This window comes from Cydia amplana, chromosome 9 (assembly GCF_948474715.1).
Source record: "Cydia amplana chromosome 9, ilCydAmpl1.1, whole genome shotgun sequence".
NCBI lineage: Eukaryota > Metazoa > Arthropoda > Insecta > Lepidoptera > Tortricidae > Cydia > Cydia amplana.
The window spans coordinates 11,417,052-11,437,433 of NC_086077.1; the positions used below are offsets into that span (position 1 = coordinate 11,417,052).

Here is a 20,382-nt window from a genome sequence, read left to right on the forward strand (position 1 = left end):
TTTGATTGGGCTCCGATCCGGTCCTTGGACAAAAAAAAATCCACCTGGAATGAGATCTGCTTATCTGCTTGATTGCACATGAAACTAAAATAAAATAGTTACTAGGCGAAACTAGTGAAAGTCAAAGTAAAAATGTCCATACGATATCCTAAGGATACGACTCCACTCCACTTTTCGGCTGTCGGATTTTGCTCCTAATTCTTATTTAGGCTCGCAAAAGTCACCACTGCTTCTCTTCAAGCTTCTAGTTTGACACAGTTATGGTTTAACAAGAGTCGCTTGTCAGTGAAGCATAGGCAGAGAATATCATACTGTCTTTGTCTTATGCTAGTATTATAACATTCATAACCCCTAAAAATAGGGATGAGTATTCGCTAGGTGCACGACTGGTGCTGCCCTCATTTTGGCAGACTTTCTACGTTAAATCTTATGGAGTAAAATTAGTTCAAGCGGCTGCCGCTAGTACTAAAGTCAGACATTCCATAAGATTACCTGTGTTTGTAACGATCAGCGCCACTTCCCCCTCCACCGACTGCGCACCTTGCCATTAGTTTTTTTACACTGAAAAAAATGTAAGCTTTTAACGGCCTTGCTGCCAACCCTGTAGGTATTTAGCGTGCTCGAAGCCCGCCGCGGACGCTTAGCAGCAACTTGGCGGCTGCAGCAAAGTTGAGGACAACAAAGCAGCTAACTTAAAAACAACAACTATCATACGTGTAACCAGGGCCGGATTAAGCATGTCGGGGCCCCTAGGCAGTGCAATGCTCGGGGCCCCCTTACAGTTAATTCTGCATACATAAGCTCAATTGTTCAGTACAGGGAAGTAAGTAAGGTGTCGGTTGAGCCGATCCGAACATGCCGAACGATGTCTTTTTCGCTCTTGCGTGGACATAAAGGTTTTTTATATTAGTTTTTGCCGATTCCTCCTTGCGTCCAGTGTGGGGAGAGCTCTTTTTTTCTCAATAAGTAGTTAAATATTTTGCGAGGCTGAACAGCGATTGTCCGACCATACGAGCCACATGATTCAAATTAACCTAATAATAAATATTTTACATGTGTTTAAATGATTATTCAGTAACCAGTCAAAGTAGCATGTAAGTTAAGTACAGGGTAAATCGGAAAAGCAATAAAAATCGCGAGCGCAGCGAGCGCGAAATTTTTTGTGAAAAAATTGTGAAAGCGTGTTAAAAAAGCCTAAAAATCCGAAGTTACCCAGTGAGGCGAGCTTTCATGAAAGGTCAAAGCCGTGTTTCAGGATAAGCTCAGCTAGATCACAGACGCCAACCAATGTCCATTGTATTAAAAAGCGAGACCGCTGGCCGAGCTTGGCGCAGCGAGGCCAAAGGCTAAGCTGAAGAAGAGATTTGGTAGACGAACCAAAAATTGAGGAAAAAAGTGAGGCTGAAGGTCGAGCTCAGCAATCTCCACATACTTAACAAGCCCGAAGCGTACTTATAACCAGCGAGGTGAGCTTTCATGCGAGGCAAAAGGCAACTAATCCCAGTGATTGGCTTGGGCACTAGTTTTTACGAAAGCGACGGCCATCTGACCTTCCAACCCAGAGGGTAAACTAGGCCCGTATTGGGATTAGTCCGGTTTCCTCACGATGTTTTCCTTCACCGAAAAGCGACTGGTAAATATCAAATGATATTTCGTACATAAGTTCCGAAAAACTCATTGGTACGAGCCGGGGTTCGAACCTGCGACCTCTGAAATTAATGTTTATATTTGTTAAAAAGCGACGCCGAAGGTCGAGCTGTAAGAAAGCAGCGTGCAGCGCTCTGATACGAACCAATCGTCAAATGTTACTCAACAATAATATATGTGTCATACAAGAGTTACTCGAAGGGCCGAAGTTTCATTAATGAGGTTTTAGGCCCTCGGGAGCCTGAAATTCGAGCTCGATTTACAGACTTTAAAAGCTATAAAATAACATAATTTACATAATCATATGATGATTGTGTGTCTGAGAAACTGATATTTGACATTAGGTATGGTATAAGTAGGTACCATAAAAAATTATTTATGAATGTTGGCCATATGAAACACATTTTTTTTTGGCGCGCGCGGGGCCGCCGGGGCCCCCTAGCCGAGGCGGGGCCCATAGGCAGTTGCCTACTCTGCCTTAGGGTTAATCCGGCCCTGCGTGTAACTTTAACTTGCAGAGGCTCTGCGTATACCTAATACAATAATAGTGCCTTTTCGGAAAGAGAAGAGTCGTGGAATGTATTGGGCCCCTTACATTCCACGACTCTTTTCTTTCCGCACAGACTCTATGTCGTACCTATTATATTCTAATGTGATGTAATCTGAAAGCACACACCGGACAAAATGTGACTGTAATTAATGTTCACAAAACTATTCCAATAGCATATAGCCCAGGGTATAAGGGTACTCAGCCCTTACCACGAGTCACTGGCAGTGTGTGTACATTAATGAATAAATATTGTCGCTGTCGCTCTATCGTGTCGTTTTTGTCGCTTAGGCCTGAAAAACGTAATGGCGGTAAAAGTCAGACCGGGTAATATTTTTCTCTGACACGGTGTGGGGCTAATGTGACCAAGATAGCTGCAACATCTGTGAAACGTTGCCGTTTCTTAGCTAGGGTAACCAAAATGTATACAATAAATGATACAGTCCTAATATAAATACTTATCGATAGTCAAATGTTTTTTTTTTGGTTTGAGATTCTAATATTTAATGACCTCTATTCTTATGTTATGATATATTCCGATATAACCTGAACAAAACCTGTATACTGAAGACCTTAAAGTGCATGTCCAGATAATTTTGAACAGTTTGGATGATTCAATTTATCTGATGGCGACTGTACAAATCTCAAAATGAGAAAATGTTGCTCACCAAAAGTATTTAATTAATGGAGACCGGTATACAGATTCAATAGAATGTTTTATCTAAAGTAATTTTTTTTATTCGGTAGACTAAAATGACATTTCATAATATGAAATGTCATTTTAGTGGTATCGTCTTGGGTCGTCCCATTCCTTTTTCGTCAAGTTCTTAAATTAGTCCTATTCTGCTTTCGTCACCCATTCTACATTCGTCACAATCGTCGGTGGCTTTCAATGTAGAATGCGTGACGAAAGCAGAATAGGTCTAATTTAAGAACTTGACGAAATGGGACGACCCAAGACGATACCATTTTAGTCTACCGAATAAAAAAATCGACATTAGGTACCTATAGCATCCCTTGGCCTTGATTTCCAGCGCCGCTTAGGTTGCATCCAGTTCGCGGCCTTAAAAGCTAAAACGGTTATCCAAAATATCCAAGCTTTCCGATGCACAATTTACATATCGTTGATATCGTACAATGTAAATATACACGTGCAATATTCCATTAAGGTGTAACAGCATGGTCACTGGAGACCGCTCCCGCAGATTGCCGGCGTGACGAAGGCGCTGAATGCATATTTCCTTACGTACGAGCACACGTGCTAAACATGAGGTGAATATCTTTATGGCGACTACATAAAGCCACTACTATAACTATTTTTAATGCCAGGAACATTAACTTGGCCGTAATTGCCCAAATACAGCTATACAAGCAATGCGGTAACAAAACACGAAGTGAAGTTTTGGCATAACGAATCATGGCACAAACATTTCATCATGTAGGTATTGTAGGTATGTACCTACAATACCTATATAAATGTTTTGTCAGGTACATTTGGTAACTTCTGAAACGGAGTACCTACTTAATTCTATTAAATAGAAGCACTTTAATAATTTAAAATAAACTTTTCAAGACAGCAGGTAAGTACCTTATTTGTCATTTAACGGCTAAGACACAAGACACCGAAGAGCATTTTATTATTCCTACCTTGAAAGGGTATTGAACATTTGCCGCCATTTGGCACCTTCTAACTATGCTCTGGTAAGACAACTTAGTCAGTAGAAAAAGGTCGCAATTTGAAAATTAATCACTCATACAAATTTAGAATTTCGCACCTTTTTCTACTGACAGTTGGCTTGCCAGAGTACTCGTATAAGTCTATTAAATGAATTTCTAGGAACGTAAAACAAAATATTTGCTATTTAAAACTACTTCAGCATAATAAGCTTATTCTACGAGCTAACGCGGCAAGCAGCTCAAGTTATAATTTGCTACTAGAAATATTAATATTTCTCATAAATGTTTCAAGTAATAAGATAATGCCGTTCCGAGCTGTGTACTATTTTTATTTCATAATATCTTTACAAATTTAATTATAATTTGTTACTATTGTGTTAAAAGTGGTCTTGAAGATCTTAGCACCTCAAGAAGTCAGAACCTTTAGCCACCTATATTTATTTACATCTTCTTATATTTTAAATCGTTGTGTAAGCTAGGAGGAAAGATATGTATTTACTCTGTTCTGTTTTATTTTATTGAGGTGCAATAAAGAGTATTTGTGCAGGATTGTAGAATTGCACTTGAGAAAGGTTTATAGCTGAAATACGGGATGAAATATCTCTATTTACGAGTACGATGTGGAAGAGAACTGTTCATCCTGTCTTTTATTACAGGCGATAAATTTCGATGTATTTACATAATTTAGCTATTGAACACTCAATCTAATTCCCTTTGGCACAGAATAAATAATATCCGGGGTCAAGTTGATCTGTAATGTTTAAGAGATCTCGACTGACTCATGAGATTAATTGTTACAGAAATGTCTGATATTGCCTCCCGGTGACATCAGCGATAGCTCTTGAGTGACTCTTCAACGTTCGTGCCTTTATTACAAAATTCGAGTAGAAACAGTGCGTGGCGAGACAGGCCCTAATTTGAGTATGGGTTTGATGCGAAATAAGCTATTTAATAAGCAAAATAAAATTGATTCAATGAGCTTAAATTGAAATGTGTAACATCGACTGAAATACACAATATGAAAAAAAAATACAGCTCTTCTGCCGAGCTCACTCGTTACTACACTTTTTTATAATTTCAATAATGGTTTTGACATATCGTCAGGTGACAACCAAAACTCACTAACTACCACCACAAGTTCATAGCCATAGTGAACTGTATTAGTACCATGATTAGGTTATTTTTTTAGTAATTAGCGAGTTTTGGTTGTCACCTGACGATATATTCACCCTAACACTGCCTCGTCCGTGTACTATGGAGCTTGCACGATGGCTTGTGCATATTTCAGATGCCATTAAGCCGTGTCGTCTGCACTGCGTCCAAATACAGAACAGCCTAAACGGTATCACACTTGAAAACTAAAATGAACCTTAAATACTAACATTAAGACTGTAATTGGCGCAGTCAGTAGGATGATATGCTTTTCTTCATATCGCTATATGAGTTGCATCGTTGGTATTCTAAGTTGAACTTAAATGCCTGGTAATTGGGTTGAGAATGGAAAAATTAAAACTATACAAGGTGTCCCAAGAAGTAGTGATATACTGAAGCTGGGAGGTAGAGGACCTAGAGGACTATCTGAATCACCCCCATGTATGTTCCGCGATTTTTCGTATTTTCGGAGTTATGATTTTTTTTAATTTTTCACCTATCGCCGAATACGATGAGATTTTTATTTATGGTGACGTGAATTATTGCGGTAGATGCTTGATTTTTTTTGTGTGCTAAGCTGATAGATAGGCCAATTCAGTATGTATTTACTAACGTTAGATCTTTGAATGGAATTAAAAAAAAATTCAATGCCAAGAAAGATAAAATTACCCAGTATGTTCACAACTTCAAGGGCGCTTAAAAAAATAAAACATACTTTACCAATGAAAAAGCATGAAATTTTTACATACCTAATGTAAAAATTTCATGCTTTTTCATTGGTAAACTTGGGATATAAGAGCTCTTTCCCACTGACATACAGTTTTTTGCGGGTACGGTTACGATTTTCTGCAGGATCCAGTTTTCTGTAGTATGCGTGCAAACAGAATGCTCGTGTGAACGTTACTATATTAGCACGTATACTAACTACAGTAACTACTAAAACGGGATCCTGCAGAAAACCGTACCCGCAAAAAACTGGACGTCAATGGGAAACAGGGTAAAGGCTCTAAGGGTAACGGTATTTTTTTACATTTTCCTTCATAAATCAAGTTTTTTTCACTACGAAAAAACAAATCTAATATTGATTTGAAATGTACAATTTCAGCTCCTTTAATAAACGATGTCCCCGATGATGATATTTCACCTGGAATAATATAAAATTTACGATTAGCTTAATGAATAAATGTCCTAGGTATCAAGTAGGTAGAATAGTGTATGTAAGTATATGAAATTTTAGGTCACTTTTTTCTACAATTTACTAAACTTACAGGCCCATTCGAGTATTGACGCTTTTGACGAGCTTGACGTTTTTGGTTGAAAAATGACACTTCTGAATCAGTAGGTATTGTAAACAGATCTAATAACTAAAACTCGAATTGGCCTGTTACTTTTACTTTCAATGAAAAATCATACCTATGTATGTGTACAACCTCCCTAATAAGTACGTACCTACCTACTTCAAAGCTCGGGCATGCTCGGGTAGCCAATATGTCGTCGTAAGCCGCGATAAAAGCTTAGGTACCTTCTCCCTAACCCTAAGAAAGGACCAAATCTGCAAAATCCTTCTCAGATATGAGGCATTGTTAGCTTCCTGACCCCCTAATCCGCAAGAAATTGTCAAAAGAATTTATTGAGTGCTATCTGTTTCTGTTGGTTTGATTATACAAAAAACTTTGTTCATGACATTGGTTCGGTTCGGTCCATGTGAATTTATCGTATTGTAGGTATTCAATGTACTCAAGATCTTACTAATTTGACTTATTAGACCTGAATTCTGAGCACGGCTCACCAAGAAACGTCCACAATAGCCCTATTATGCCGCGCCGGCGGCAGCGTGTCCTTTATCCCCCAAATTGATATGCATCCGACTGCGGTCGACCTACTTCTAGAGTATTGGACAGTCCATTTGCACTTGCATTGCTTACTATCTGACCTGCATCGTAGCTTCTAGTTTCTAGTATACTAGCTTGACTTCAGATTGAACATATGACCAGTCGTCCTTAACGTCGTCCATAATAAAAACTTTGATATGGAAGTCCCATACTCGATATCAAAGTATTATATAATAACATAGATAAAACAGTCTTTTATGGAGGTGCTTTTGGAGTATTTTGCTTTTATTATAATAATTACCTAAATAAAGGAAGAATGGTTTACAAATCTTAAAAATGGGACTGAGTTTATCATTACTTTTAAGAACTAGAAGAATTACGAAAGAAGCAAAACACATTAATATTTTACGTCTCGTCCTACACTCTCATTCTACAACACTCCTAACTGTATATCGGTGGATCTTATTACAAAAGGCATAGTTAGTTAGTTAGTTAGTGTTTCTGGGCATTTTCCGCAAATCGACAACCATTGTGCCTATTTTGCGTGAAACGAGGTGGCGCTACTCTAACCACCCCAGCTCCTCCATGAAACCTAGCAGTGTTTTCAGGTTGCTGACTGCCTCTTTTAGTGTGCTCGGAGTTCCTAGGTATTTGTTCCTGTATGTTTCTACCTGTTTGCAGTCTAGGAGTATGTGTTTTGTTGTTTCCTCTTCTTCCATGCATGCTCTGCACAAGGGGCTGTCCGTTTTACCCATATTGTGTAGGTGTTTGTTTAGTGTGTTATGTCCTGTGATAAGTCCTATTATTTTACGTAGTTGTTGCCTAGGTGTTTTCAGTAGTACAAAAGGCATATTAAGGTCCTCTGATGTACAGTTAACAGTGCTGTCAGGGCAATGGTACTTACAATTTGTAAAATTTTGGGTAAAAACTTATATAACAGGCGACAAAATGGCTTCGACATCGAAGCTTTTACTTAGGTAAGTCTTTGTTCCACATAACGAAGTTTTGAAAACTGTCTTTACTGAAAATTTGTATTTTTGGCTCGTTCTTTGGAAGCTATCTAATATCAATTAAGCTTTATCAGGTATTCCGATCAAGTAGCTCATTGGGCCACTTAAGCAAGAAAACGTTATTACAAAATTGGTATTGAAAGCTTAACGTGATACAACTCGCTTCATCTGTACATCTGTAAACTGACATGCACAATCTGACAATAAATGATTACTTACTTACTTACTTACATAATTCTAAACTATGTATGATGTCTAATTATCATGTCTAGAAAAGGTTAGGTAGTACGTTAGGTCCATAGAATCGAGTAGGTATCATTTCACCTTAGGTACTGGTTAATAGCCTAGAAGTGTGTCGCAGTCTTTGTTCCTTTGAGGGATCTTAAAGATGTCTGAACAGGACTTCCGCTCCGACGACGAGGATCAAAGAGTAAAGTAGTGTAATAGACGAGAATGCTTGTCTTAACAAACCATGCATAAGTATAGTTGGTCAAACCAATTTGTCAGTCAGTAAGAACCAGGAAGACTATACCCATTCTTTTCTTTTGGGTGCTAGTACTAGTGTAAGACAAAGATAGTATGATTCTCTCTGTCTATGTTTGAAATGAGACAGTCCTTTGACAAACTATAGCTTAGAATATGGCACGTTAAAACTTTTTACTCAATGTCAAAGAGCATCTCAATGTCAAACGACCTGACATCCAACTGTTACTTGATTTGTTGATATTTGATATTGGCCTTTCCGTAACTGTTACTCGACTCGTAAATTATTACCAAATAGAAGGAGTAAAGTAGTATTAATATAATGGATGTCGAAAATGAGAGCGTAGGACCTTACATGTCAAAGGAGTCTTCCGTCGGAAAAGCATTGGCTTCTTCAACATTCAGGTAAGGCACCAACACCAACGCATTTTAAAATGTTGCACTGTCCACTAAATACCTAACTTTGAAAATGTGTGCAGTAACTTTTGGACCCGTAGTATAAATAATCGGGTTTTTTTCAATATTAAATGTATTGATAATATATAGCCTGACCAGTAATATATGGTGGTGACGTGGCCCTTACGGCCACGTTACCAATCTTCTCCCAACAAGAGCAGTCGCTGGTCACAAGGTCGACCAAACTGCATACTAATTAAAAAAAAAAAAAAAAAAAAAAGAAAAAAAAAAAAACCCTATTATTGATAATTGTCAAGAGGGCGCTGTTATTCTCATGTATAGGGTGACAATTCAGTGTAGTATGAAAAAATTAGTTCCAGTGAAATTCCGCAACATGGCGCACCCTCAATAGATTGTGGTTCACCTATACACAACTAAAACCTTACTATAATCCGTTTTTTTAGCATTAGAAAAAGACTACGCGATCTTGACGTGTCTTTTTATTGAAAAACGCTATTGAAAAATAAGTCACGGCATGTCACGGCAAATATGTAACAATTATTAATCATAAATCATTATATACGATTATTTATATTATTTTGCTTTCATAAGTAATAGTTACTGATTTTTGAAAAGCGTTTTTCAATTAAAAGACACGTCAAGATCGCGTAGTCTTTTTCTAATGCTAAAAAAAACGAACTATAAGTATTGAAACTAGAAATGTATATAATTACGACCAGTTCCCAACTGAGACAATTTGGAGTTTTTTTAATGATAGGAGGCAAACGAGCAGACAAATCGCCTGATAGTAAAAGCCAATACACTTTACTCTTTGGTAAAAGCGATTACCGTCGTCCATCTTAGAGGATATATAACCAAACGGAGACGCCTTGTCTGTAATTTTCTATACAAAAAAGTCTGCCAGTTTTTGTGGGGGAGGGGCACGTCAAATGTATGCGTAACGTAAAAATAGCCATGTCAGATAAACGTCTGTCCATACATTGTGTATGACCATTGGCCGCCTGTTTTCGACAGAGGGGAACGCCTGCTAATGGCTACTCCGTTTGGTTATATCCTCTAATTCGTCCATAGACACTTCTTTGGCAGGGACCTAGCAGAAGTATATAATACCTAAATTATATTTAAAAAAAAAAGCTTAAGCTAGTTTTTAATTTCTTTTAGTACTGTATATATCTTGTTTGTAAATAAATGATTATTCAATAAAAAAAACCATTTCCAGTGTTGGACATCTATACTTCTATAGGCTCTTGACTGATAAATCTGATAATTATGATGATAATGAATTGCAGTGCATCAGAGCCAGTCCACGTGTTCAGCAATTTCGGTGACGGAGATTGCGGAGAGCCCCTGGAGGCACATCATCTTCGCCTGGACTTTACCCCCACGGACGACGACGATGACTATTCCCAGAAGAAATGCTGCGAATTCTGGAAGTACATTGAAAGTAGAAGTGACTTAAGAGGCATGATGGTTCTGCCGGTTAGTGATAGTTATGTAATTATGTATCCTCGTTAAACACATACTGCATCTCCTTTAGTACCTTTTTGCCTAAATCAGTAACTTAAATCTGTCATTGACACTTCGCCAGAAAACGAGGAGCGCCTTTTGCTCCCTACAGTTCCCTATTCTTAATTCCTTCGTCGAATCTTATGAAATTTACTATCGGTTATAGGAAAAAGCAAAATCTTCCCAGAGTACTGACACAGTCTCCGTCCACAATGTCCACAAACCAGCTATGAAGGAGCAGGTATCAAACCCAAAGACAGCCGTCTCAATGCTTCAAATAGTCGAAGAGAAAGGTACTATGACATTGCCATCGTTACTTAGTAATTCATCGCATAAAGCTAAACACATGAATATTTTTACCTGACATTCGGTATGAATAAAATCTCGAATAATATCGAACGCTTTGGAAGAAAAGAGTAGAGCTATAGCAGAACACGGTGCTTTGCTCCTTGCTATTTTCATTATGGCGTCACACAATAAAAATTCGTTGCCGTATATGCCGTATATTCGTTGTCTTTATTATACGGGTTTGTGACATAGCCTACCTAATAATATAAAACTTTGTTTTAGCGAAGTACAACTATCGACCATTTTAGGCGGCTGACGTTTGGTGTTAGAGTTAACTAAAGGTTTAATTACGATTCCAGGTTTAATAGATCGAGCTTTCGAAGCGAAGATACAACAATCGCGATGCACACTGGGTTCTCACGACTATGAACTGAGCCCGAAGGTTAAACAAACAAGTGAGTTAAAGGTGCGTCCACATCGGCCGAACGTGTCTGTTTGCGGAAGGCTTGTTAACTGTTCACGTGTTTAACATGCTTGCGCACTGCTTCCGCAAAAGTTGCATTTACAGTCAACATCAAACAGATAGTTATGGCCAAAATAGCCAAATATTTGCTTTGCGCGCATTTGCTTCCTAAATAAAAGCAAGTATAACAACAGTGTTGATACATGGCCATGAGGAACACAACATACCTACTTACGCAATGCAGAGACTATAATTATAATAATGACAAACGATAATAGCGCTTTCTCTGCTAATCCTATTGAAAGTTCCATCCTTTTATGACTAGGTATTATTATTTTCTATCTCTATGGTTATACTTGCTTTTAGGTTTTCTCCCATATACGTGACTAGCCCGCGCGCTTTCATACACGCTTAACAGTTACAATGCGCGTGCAGCGAACAGCGAGTGATTCACGAACGGTGTGGAAGTGTTGCCTTTGTGGCATTTTCGCCAGATCTGGACGGGCCTTTAGACTATACATGATATATTGTATAATTCTCGGAATTCAAATAGCTGAACGGAGTGGGATTTTTTTTATTATAACAATTGTTTCCAGAGTGCCCTTGTCCCAATCCCTGCGTGAAGTGCCCAAACGCTCCTACTTCTACTGCCCGTGCACTTTGTGAGGAACTGGGGGCTTGGGATATTAACCATCCGAAGTAAGCCATCATTGACTAGCCTGTAGTAGTAGGATTAAAGATAACTGTAGCTCAAAACAAAATATAATTTTGAGTCATCTTGCTAAATAAACTCTAAGGAAACTGAAATTACTTACTGTGTCTCATTCACAATAAATCAACTTCTGCTTTGGTATACCTACCCTAACGTACCTTAAAACCAAAGATTTTCAAGCATTAGCACGACGGCCCTTAGTAAAAAAAAATGTCGACCACCTTAGTTTTGTTATTTTTAACCTGTATTGTTTTTTTTTTACTGAGGCTTACAATTAGTCAATTTTCACGACTACTTTTAGAGGCTTAGCTGCCAATAGGTACGTTGAAAAACACTGTCCTAGTCTACAGTAAATTTGCGTATTGACGGTGAGGGGTTTCTATCATGCGCTTAGTCCATTATATTCTATATCAATGGCACTTAGTTGCAGTAAGTATATTTAGGGCCTCACACACCGGTAATTTGTATCATGTCGAGGCCATAGACCTATTATATTACTTCGTAAGGACGCGACATACGGGCACTACGAAAGGGGCCAGTTTATGGGTGTGAAAATCGCATTAATAGCACCAGCGCGCTCAGTCGCGAGCCGCGGGGCGCAATGTGAAGTTGTCGCGTAATGCATTTTACAATTCAAAAAAATGTCTAGGTGTGTTGTGAAAGGGTGTAAAAACTGTTACAGAAAAATCTAATAAATTGATGAGATTTCATTTCATCGGTAAGTAATTACAGATTACATTGATTTCTTGCTTAAAACAAATTTTAAGCGATCATTATTTCGTGATTGCGCATGCGGCCATGATGGCCTTGTACGCGCGCCGTCCAAAGACTCATTGTAAAATAGACTGCTCTCTCGTCTCCGGCGAGCGTGCCGAACGAGACGGCCCGAAAGGGAGACTTCTGCTACCACATTCATTATGAAGAGTGTCTATTTTGTGGGTTATGAAGTGCTGATTAACTATCTTAAGAATTTTACCTTTAATAATAATATTTTTCTAAATGTTGTCATTCAGAAAATATAAAGCTTCTTTGGTTGTTGAATATTTTGTACGTGATTAATTAAAAATATAATGTATTTATTTTAACATATTTTATATGTTTTAACTCCCACTTATTGCTACTTAATATTATATCAACTGAGTTAATAAACTGGCACGGCGGAATTTGTAATTATGACATTTATATTAATAAGGCGCATGCCTTGTTTAGCTGTCGAAACAATAGCAACATTCATTCAATTATCACTTCGTCCTTCCCCTAAAGAAAAGAAAGGGACACCGCTCTCCCTCGAGGTATTTTGTTCGGCGCGACGCGAGAGTGCAGTCTACTTTAACATATCGATTACCGTAGGCTCAAAGGGCGTAAGGGACAAAATGGCGAAAATGAATTATGAACGCAGTTACACTTTGTATTTCAATTTTCGCCATTTTGTCCCTTACGCCCTTTGAGCCTACGGTAGTCGAATATGTCTCCGACTTGGCCGGTAGTACGCATACTATACAACAGATGGCGCCTGTGTTTGCTTAACGAGAATGTTCAGACGGATTTGTATGAACGCACTTATCCCTACTTAATATCGTTGGTCGAGGCATTGATAAGGCGTTTACTCGCAATTTGTTACTTGCCATTAATAACACTTTAATACTTCATTTACATTGGCGGCGAAAAGGTTTTTAATGTCGAAATCGTGTTGTAATATAACTTATTTTACAACAAAACGTAGGACACGAAGTAATATATAATGTCCGGTGCTTTGGAAATATATTAAATGTCATAGATTTTTCAATATTTATCATTGGATTCAAAAACTACTTTGGAAAATAAATATTATAAGTACTTACCTATATCTAGTCACGTTACACTTTGCAAAAATTTATGGTAAATTTTGTAGTTTTTCTATAACGCAAAACGCAATTAACCGAGTAATAACTCACGACGGAATTCACGGAATAAACACGGTGTATGTTTGTGTGTGTCCATTTATCTTCAAAATGGTTAATTTTTTAATCTACTAGCGACCCGCCCCGGCTTTGCACGGGTTAACAAATTATACATAAACCTTCCTCTTGAATCACTCTATCTATTAAAAAAGCGGCCAAGTGCGAGTCGGACTCGCCCATGAAGGGTTCCGTATTTAGGCGATTTATGACGTATAAAAAAAAAACTACTTACTAGATCTCGTTCAAACCAATTTTCGGTGGAAGTTTACATGGTAATGTACATCATATATTTTTTTTAGTTTTATCATTCTCTTATTTTAGAAGTTACAGGGGGGGGGGACACACATTTTACCACTTTGGAAGTGTCTCTCGCGCAAACTATTCAGTTTAGAAAAAAATTATGTTAGAAACCTCAATATCATTTTTGAAGACAATAGATACCCCACACGTATGGGTTTGATGAAAAAAATTTTTTTGAGTTTCAGTTCGAAGTATGGGGAACCCCAAAAATTTATTGTTTTTTTTCTATTTTTGTGTGAAAATCTTAATGCGGTTCATAGAATACATCTACTTACCAAGTTTCAACAGTATAGTTCTTATAGTTTCGGAGAAAAGTGGCTGTGACATACGGACGGACAGACAGACGGACAGACGGACAGACGGACAGACAGACAGACAGACAGACATGACGAATCTATAAGGGTTCCGTTTTTTTGCCATTTGGCTACGGAACCCTAAAAACCGCATCAAAATCCGTTGCGTAGTTTTAAATATCTAAGCATACATACAGATAGTCTGGAGTTAAATTAAACACAAGTCGTCTCCTTCACGATTTTCGTAGACATCTCTTCTAAATACCTAAAACTGGTATGGATGTGTTCCTCGTGGTCTCTAGAATACGAATTGACCGGTTTTAGTTTATGGAGTGGGGGACGTGTCGATAAAAAGGGGGGGAATGTGGGCGGCCGACCAGCATTGATATTTGTTCACATCTTGAGTCCTATGGGACCGATCGGTTCGTTTCAGGTGTCGTTTGAAAGAGTATTAAACGTGCTATTATTGCTTCATAATAACTGTAGTCATAACTGTAGTAGTTTAGAAAATATTTTAAAATATATGATTTTTTACCGTGCATGGATGGCATAAGTACTGACAAAACATGCGTCTAACTCAATAAATTATAACTTTACCGCAATTAATGTTATTACAAAATATACGAGAAATTTCATTAGCTTTCTAAAAATATAAGGTTTATTGGTGTATGGTATTATATAACCATGTAATGATGAATTTTGTTCAGCATGGGTCACTACGCACCGTCACGTAAATGGCGGGCGACCGACCCCAACTGTTCATTGTTTCTCGGGTTCTATTTTACTGATCAATTGGTGATGGATACCATTAGAAAGAATGTTAAATGTACAATAATTGGTTTCTAATAACCGTAGTCATAACTGTAGTCATTTACAAAATAATTGAAAATATATGATTTTTACCGTGCATGGACATAAGTACTGGTAAAACATGCTTCTAACTCAATAGATTATAACATTACCGCAATAAATATTTTCAAAATATACGGGAAATTTTATGAGCTATCCAAAAATATAAGTTTTATTGCTTTATAATGTTGTATAACTAAGTAATCATGAATTTTGTTCAGCATGGGTACTGTGCACCGTCACGTAAATGGAGCCCGGCCATCGTTGAGTTTTCATTATATTTCAGGTTCTATTTTTCTGATACATGGTGGATACCATTTGCAAGCATATTAAATTTTCTGTGAATACTCGATTGTTTGAAATCTGAGGCCCAAAATAACCATTTTAAAAATATTAAAGAAAATGTTTAATTTTTACCTTAGAGGTTTGCTTAGTGACTGAAATAATTTGAGAAAGAGACAATGTAGTAAATATAGCGTGAAATTTTTAGAGTAAAATCAGCAAACTATTTATTAACTTTCCAAAAATATTGTTTAGTTACCGTACAACTATAAACATATATGTAGGTATGCCAGGACCAATTTCGCCAAGCAAGCAAACACACGGCGCGGCGAGCGCCTGGTAGACCAGCAGCAGTCTATTATTGTTTGACAGTACATTTTATAATGTAGGTATCCAAAATGATAAAATATCGATATAAATGATGGTTTGTTTGTTTTGTTTTTTTATCACAGGAAACGTAAGTATATTTTGACTCTTTTGACAAAAGCCCAGTTCTAGGTTCATAACATCGTTAAGTTCGTAGCTTTCATGATTGCAAAACCACTGCATATGAAGTACTTAATATCTGTGTTGTTATTTGACTCACGCGTCTACACGTAAAACGTTTTCAAACCCACTCCGTAGTTAATAATTTAAAATCACCTTTTTAGTGAGATCTGAGGCTTGTGGCGTTAAAGAGATATTTGTCGCCGCACGCTCCAGGATGCAAAATAAGTGACTACTATTTGAGTAGCAGCGTATGTCCACATAATAACTATCCGTGAAGTCCGGTTTTAATAGTAAGTATAGTAATAGTAAGACAAGGTCAATATTGAGTAAACTATCTATATTATATTTATTTACTATTTTATTTTACGGTCTAATTTATAGTTTTTGCTTACCTATTGATTCATTGGCGTTTGGCATTGTAGTTTTAGCTTGTAAGTATGACTCTATTGACAGTTATAAGATGTACTACGGTATTTAAATAACGCTCGTCTGTAACTACATGATCTTAGATCTATAATAGCGACTCATAACTTCTCTGTTCGACTGTAAGTCATACAAGAGAGTTAAGTAGCTAAGTAGTTAAGTAGAAGGCTTTATCACACGTTTAGAACCTTAAGTGCAAATTGCAGATTATTACTCATATAGATGTTAAGGTTGTTCAATTCACTTTGAGCTATAAGCTATAATACTAGCAGCTTAACATGCAATATAGCGCCCAAAACAGCTACTGTAGATCTTAAATCTTTAGATGAACCTTTTAAACACTTTTATCTCACCGAGCCTGTAAACTGTAAACTAAGACTATAGATGTAGCTATTCTAGAGCCAGGCTGTCTTTAGGTAAGAAAATAGGTGCTAAGTGTCGCCTAATTGTTTGTTGGGATTTATATGACGGTGCGCAGTGACCCATGCTGAACAAAATTCATTATTACTTGGTTATATAATATCTTACACCAATAAATCTTATGTTTTTGGAAAGATAATGAAATGTCTCGTATATTTTGTAAATACATTAATTGCGATAAAGTTATAATTTATTAAGTTAGAACCATGTTTTAGCAGTACTTATGTGCATGCACGGTAAAAAATCATGTTTTCAATTATTTTGAAAATGACTAAAGTTATGACTACAGTTATTGAAAACCAATTATAGTACGTTTAATATTCTTTCAAATGGTATCTATCACGAACTGATCAATAAAATAAAACCCGAGAAATAATGAAAAGTTGACGCCGATCGCCTGCCATTTACGTGACGGCGCTTAGTGACCCATGTTGAACAAAATTCGTAATTACTTGGTTATATAATATCATACACCAATAAAACTTATATTTTTGGAAAGCTAATGAAATTTCACGTACATTTTGTGAGAATATTATTGGAGTAAAGTTATAATTTATTGAGTTAGACGCATATTTTATCAGTACTTATGCCATCCATGCACGGTAAAAAAATCAAATATTTTAAAATATTTTGTAAATTACTAAAGTTATGACTACGGCTATTAGAAACCATTTATTGTACGTTTAATAACCTTTCAAATGGTACCTATCAGCAATTGATCAATAAAATAGAACCCGAGAAATAATGAAAAGTTTACGTCGGTCGCCCGCCATTTACGTGACGGTGCGTAGTGACCCATACTGAACAAAATTCGTTATTAATTGGTTATATAATATCATACGCCAATAAAACTTATGTTTTTGGTAAGCTAATGAAATGTCTCGTATATTTTGTAATAAAATAATTGCGGTATTGTTGTAATTTATTGAGTTAGGCGCATATTTAATCAGTACTTATGCCATCCATGCACGGTATAAAATCAAATATTTTAAAATATTTTGTAAACTACTACAGTTATGACTACGGTTATTATGAAACAATAATAGCACGTTTAATACTCTTTCAAACGACACCTCACACGAACCGATCGGTCTCATAGGACTCAAGATGTGAACAAATATCAATAATGGTCGGCCGCCATCTTTGCCCCCCTTTTTTTCGACCCGTCCCCCACTCCATAAACTAAAACCGGTCATTTCGTATTCTAGAGATCACGAGGAACACATCCATACCAGTTTTAGGTATTTAGAAGAGATGTCGACGACTTTTCTCGAAACAGGCCGATTTCCACCTGTCTAAGACAGACAGACAGCGGGAAGCGACTTTGTTTTATACTATGTAGTGATGATAACAAATTATACATAAACCATTCTCTTGAATCACTCTACCTATTAAAAAGCGGCCAAGTGCGAGTCGGACTCGCCCATGAAGGGTTCCGTATTTAGGGGATTTATGACGTATTAAAAAAAACTACTTACATCATATATATTTTTTTTAGTTTTATCATAAAGTTCACGCATAATGTAACATTAGCAATAAGGTTTTCTTAATAAATTATTCTTATTCTTATTCTTATTTTAGAAGTTACAGGGGGGGGGGGGGGACACACATTTTACCACTTTGGAAGTGTCTCTCGCGCAAACTATTCAGTTTAGAAAAAAATGATATTAGAAACCTCAATATCATTTTTGAAGACCTATCCACAAATACCCCACACGCATGGGTTTGATGAAAAAAAAATTGTAAGTTTAGTTGTAAGTATGGGGAGCCCGCAAAATTTATTGTTTTTTTCTATTTTTGTGTGAAAATCTTAATGCGGCTCACAGAATACATCTACTTAACATGTTTCAACAAGTTCTTATAGTTTCGGAAAAAAGTGGCTGTGACATACGGACAGACAGACGGACGGACAGACAGACAGACATGACGAATCCATAAGGGTTCCGTATTTTGCCATTTGGCTACGGAACCTTAAAAAAAAACCGCATCAAAATCCGTTGCGCAGTTATAAAGATCTAAGCATACATACAGACAGACAGCGGGAAACGACTTTGTTTTATACTATGTAGTGAAGTAGATGCAGCATGTTGATATACATTTTTCCATAGATTTTAAATGTCGAATTTATGAAATTTAGATATATAAATTAATCCTCTAGGTCAATCGAGCCGCCGAGCCATCCCCCCTCTGTTTAACAAGAAAGTACTCTGTCAGCCAAAAACGGTGAGTTTCTTACGGTGGTATTCCACCTGTCCAATTTCTTGGTCTAACGTGCATTGCATCTCACCTTCTCATTAAGCAAAATGTGAGACGCAAATACACATTAGACCAAGAAATTGGATAGGTGGAATACCACCCTTAACGAGATTTGACTGAAAATTCTATGAAATTACAATTAAAACACCTTCTTTTAAATAAAATAAAAAATGTTGCAATCGGAACTATCTCTGAAAAACCAACATATAAATTAGTTAGCCAATTTGCCGATAGATGGCTCTGTACTCAATTATGCTTATCAATGGCTATTGGCCTATTGTGCTTCTGGTCAAGTCTTTAGTGATTCAAATTACATGAGAAAATGGCAAGTTTTTACGGAACCCTCGCTGCGCGAGTTAAACGCACTCTCACTTGACCGGTTTTTTAATATGTAGGTATATTGTATAGGTATGTTGTTTCGCAGACATAAATAAGTGTCAGGTATGGTAAAACTCATTACTGTTTATAGCTGAGATGTGTAAACTTGTTTTCGTACTTGCTGTTGTTGTGGCGGTAGTGTCAGTTGGTAAGAATGTTAACATAATCATAATAAGAATAAGACAAAATAATGGGTATTGCATCTATTGAAAAAAGTTATTATCCTTTTACTGTTTTATTCTAAATTGCCTGTAGAATACCAGTTAGATTTATCGACCACACACGTGTCAATTTAAATTCAACCTTAGCTATCCGATTTAAGGCTCAAATTAAATTGGTCTTTCGGGAAATTTGACTTGTCTTCAAATGAATCACTAAACTAACTAATATGGATTTGTTTGGAAACCCTTCTAGATTGGTACAACCTGAAAAATGGTTAAGGAATAGTCTCCTAAAAATCCATTTGACCTAACTGTCCCTTCTACTAAAAGTAATTTTTGAACTATTCTCACTGCAAGTTAGTTACATATGTATGCAAAAGTTTAATGTGTAAACAACGCTACGTTTCTAATTGTAGCTCATGGAAGAAGCAACTGAAAAAGAGATATATGAAAAATAATACCTACCTGTACCTACTGATAATATTATTGTTTGTCATAAATTTAAATATCCGTCACCCGTCAGTCGTCACCTACGTCCCACGTGTATTATATCGTCGGGTGACAAGTAAAAGTCACTAAGTACTATCAAAAAATTAAAGAAACAATGCACTTTATTACGGTTTATTGTCCAATAATTTCAATAATGTTAGTGACTTTTACTTGTCACCCGACGATATATACCTACCTACATAGATCTAACTACGCCCTAAAGCGAGCGCAACCCCTTGAACGCCAGTGTCAAAAATTTGCTACTTAATTAATAACCTTTTAACTATTAATAACAGTCCAAATTGTCTGGGACGGATACGAGACAAGGCAGTTGAGGGGTTAAATTAATAATTTTGATATCAGTTTCA

General features: G+C 36.9%; 2 protein-coding genes across 3 annotated transcripts in view; one reads left to right on the forward strand and one right to left on the reverse strand.

Annotated features, from left to right (window-relative positions):
• LOC134651124 (nuclear pore complex protein Nup85) overlaps positions 1–20,382 on the reverse strand; it is a 329,105-nt gene that overhangs the window by 67,627 nt on the left and 241,096 nt on the right. The window lies entirely within an intron of this gene.
• On the forward strand, positions 8,631–18,936 carry LOC134651146 (uncharacterized). Of its 2 annotated transcripts, none has more exons than XR_010097080.1 (6): positions 8,631–8,753; positions 10,055–10,244; positions 10,438–10,564; positions 10,919–11,025; positions 11,619–11,721; positions 18,889–18,936. XR_010097080.1 is itself a non-coding variant. In XM_063506179.1 (6 exons), the coding sequence occupies exons 1-6, from the start codon at positions 8,671–8,673 to the stop codon at positions 18,923–18,925; spliced, it is 636 nt and encodes a 211-aa protein (XP_063362249.1). In that variant the 5' UTR covers positions 8,631–8,670; the 3' UTR covers positions 18,926–18,936. The 2 variants fall into 2 exon arrangements, 1 of the variants encoding a protein (XP_063362249.1); XM_063506179.1 differs by having other exon boundaries at positions 10,919–11,014.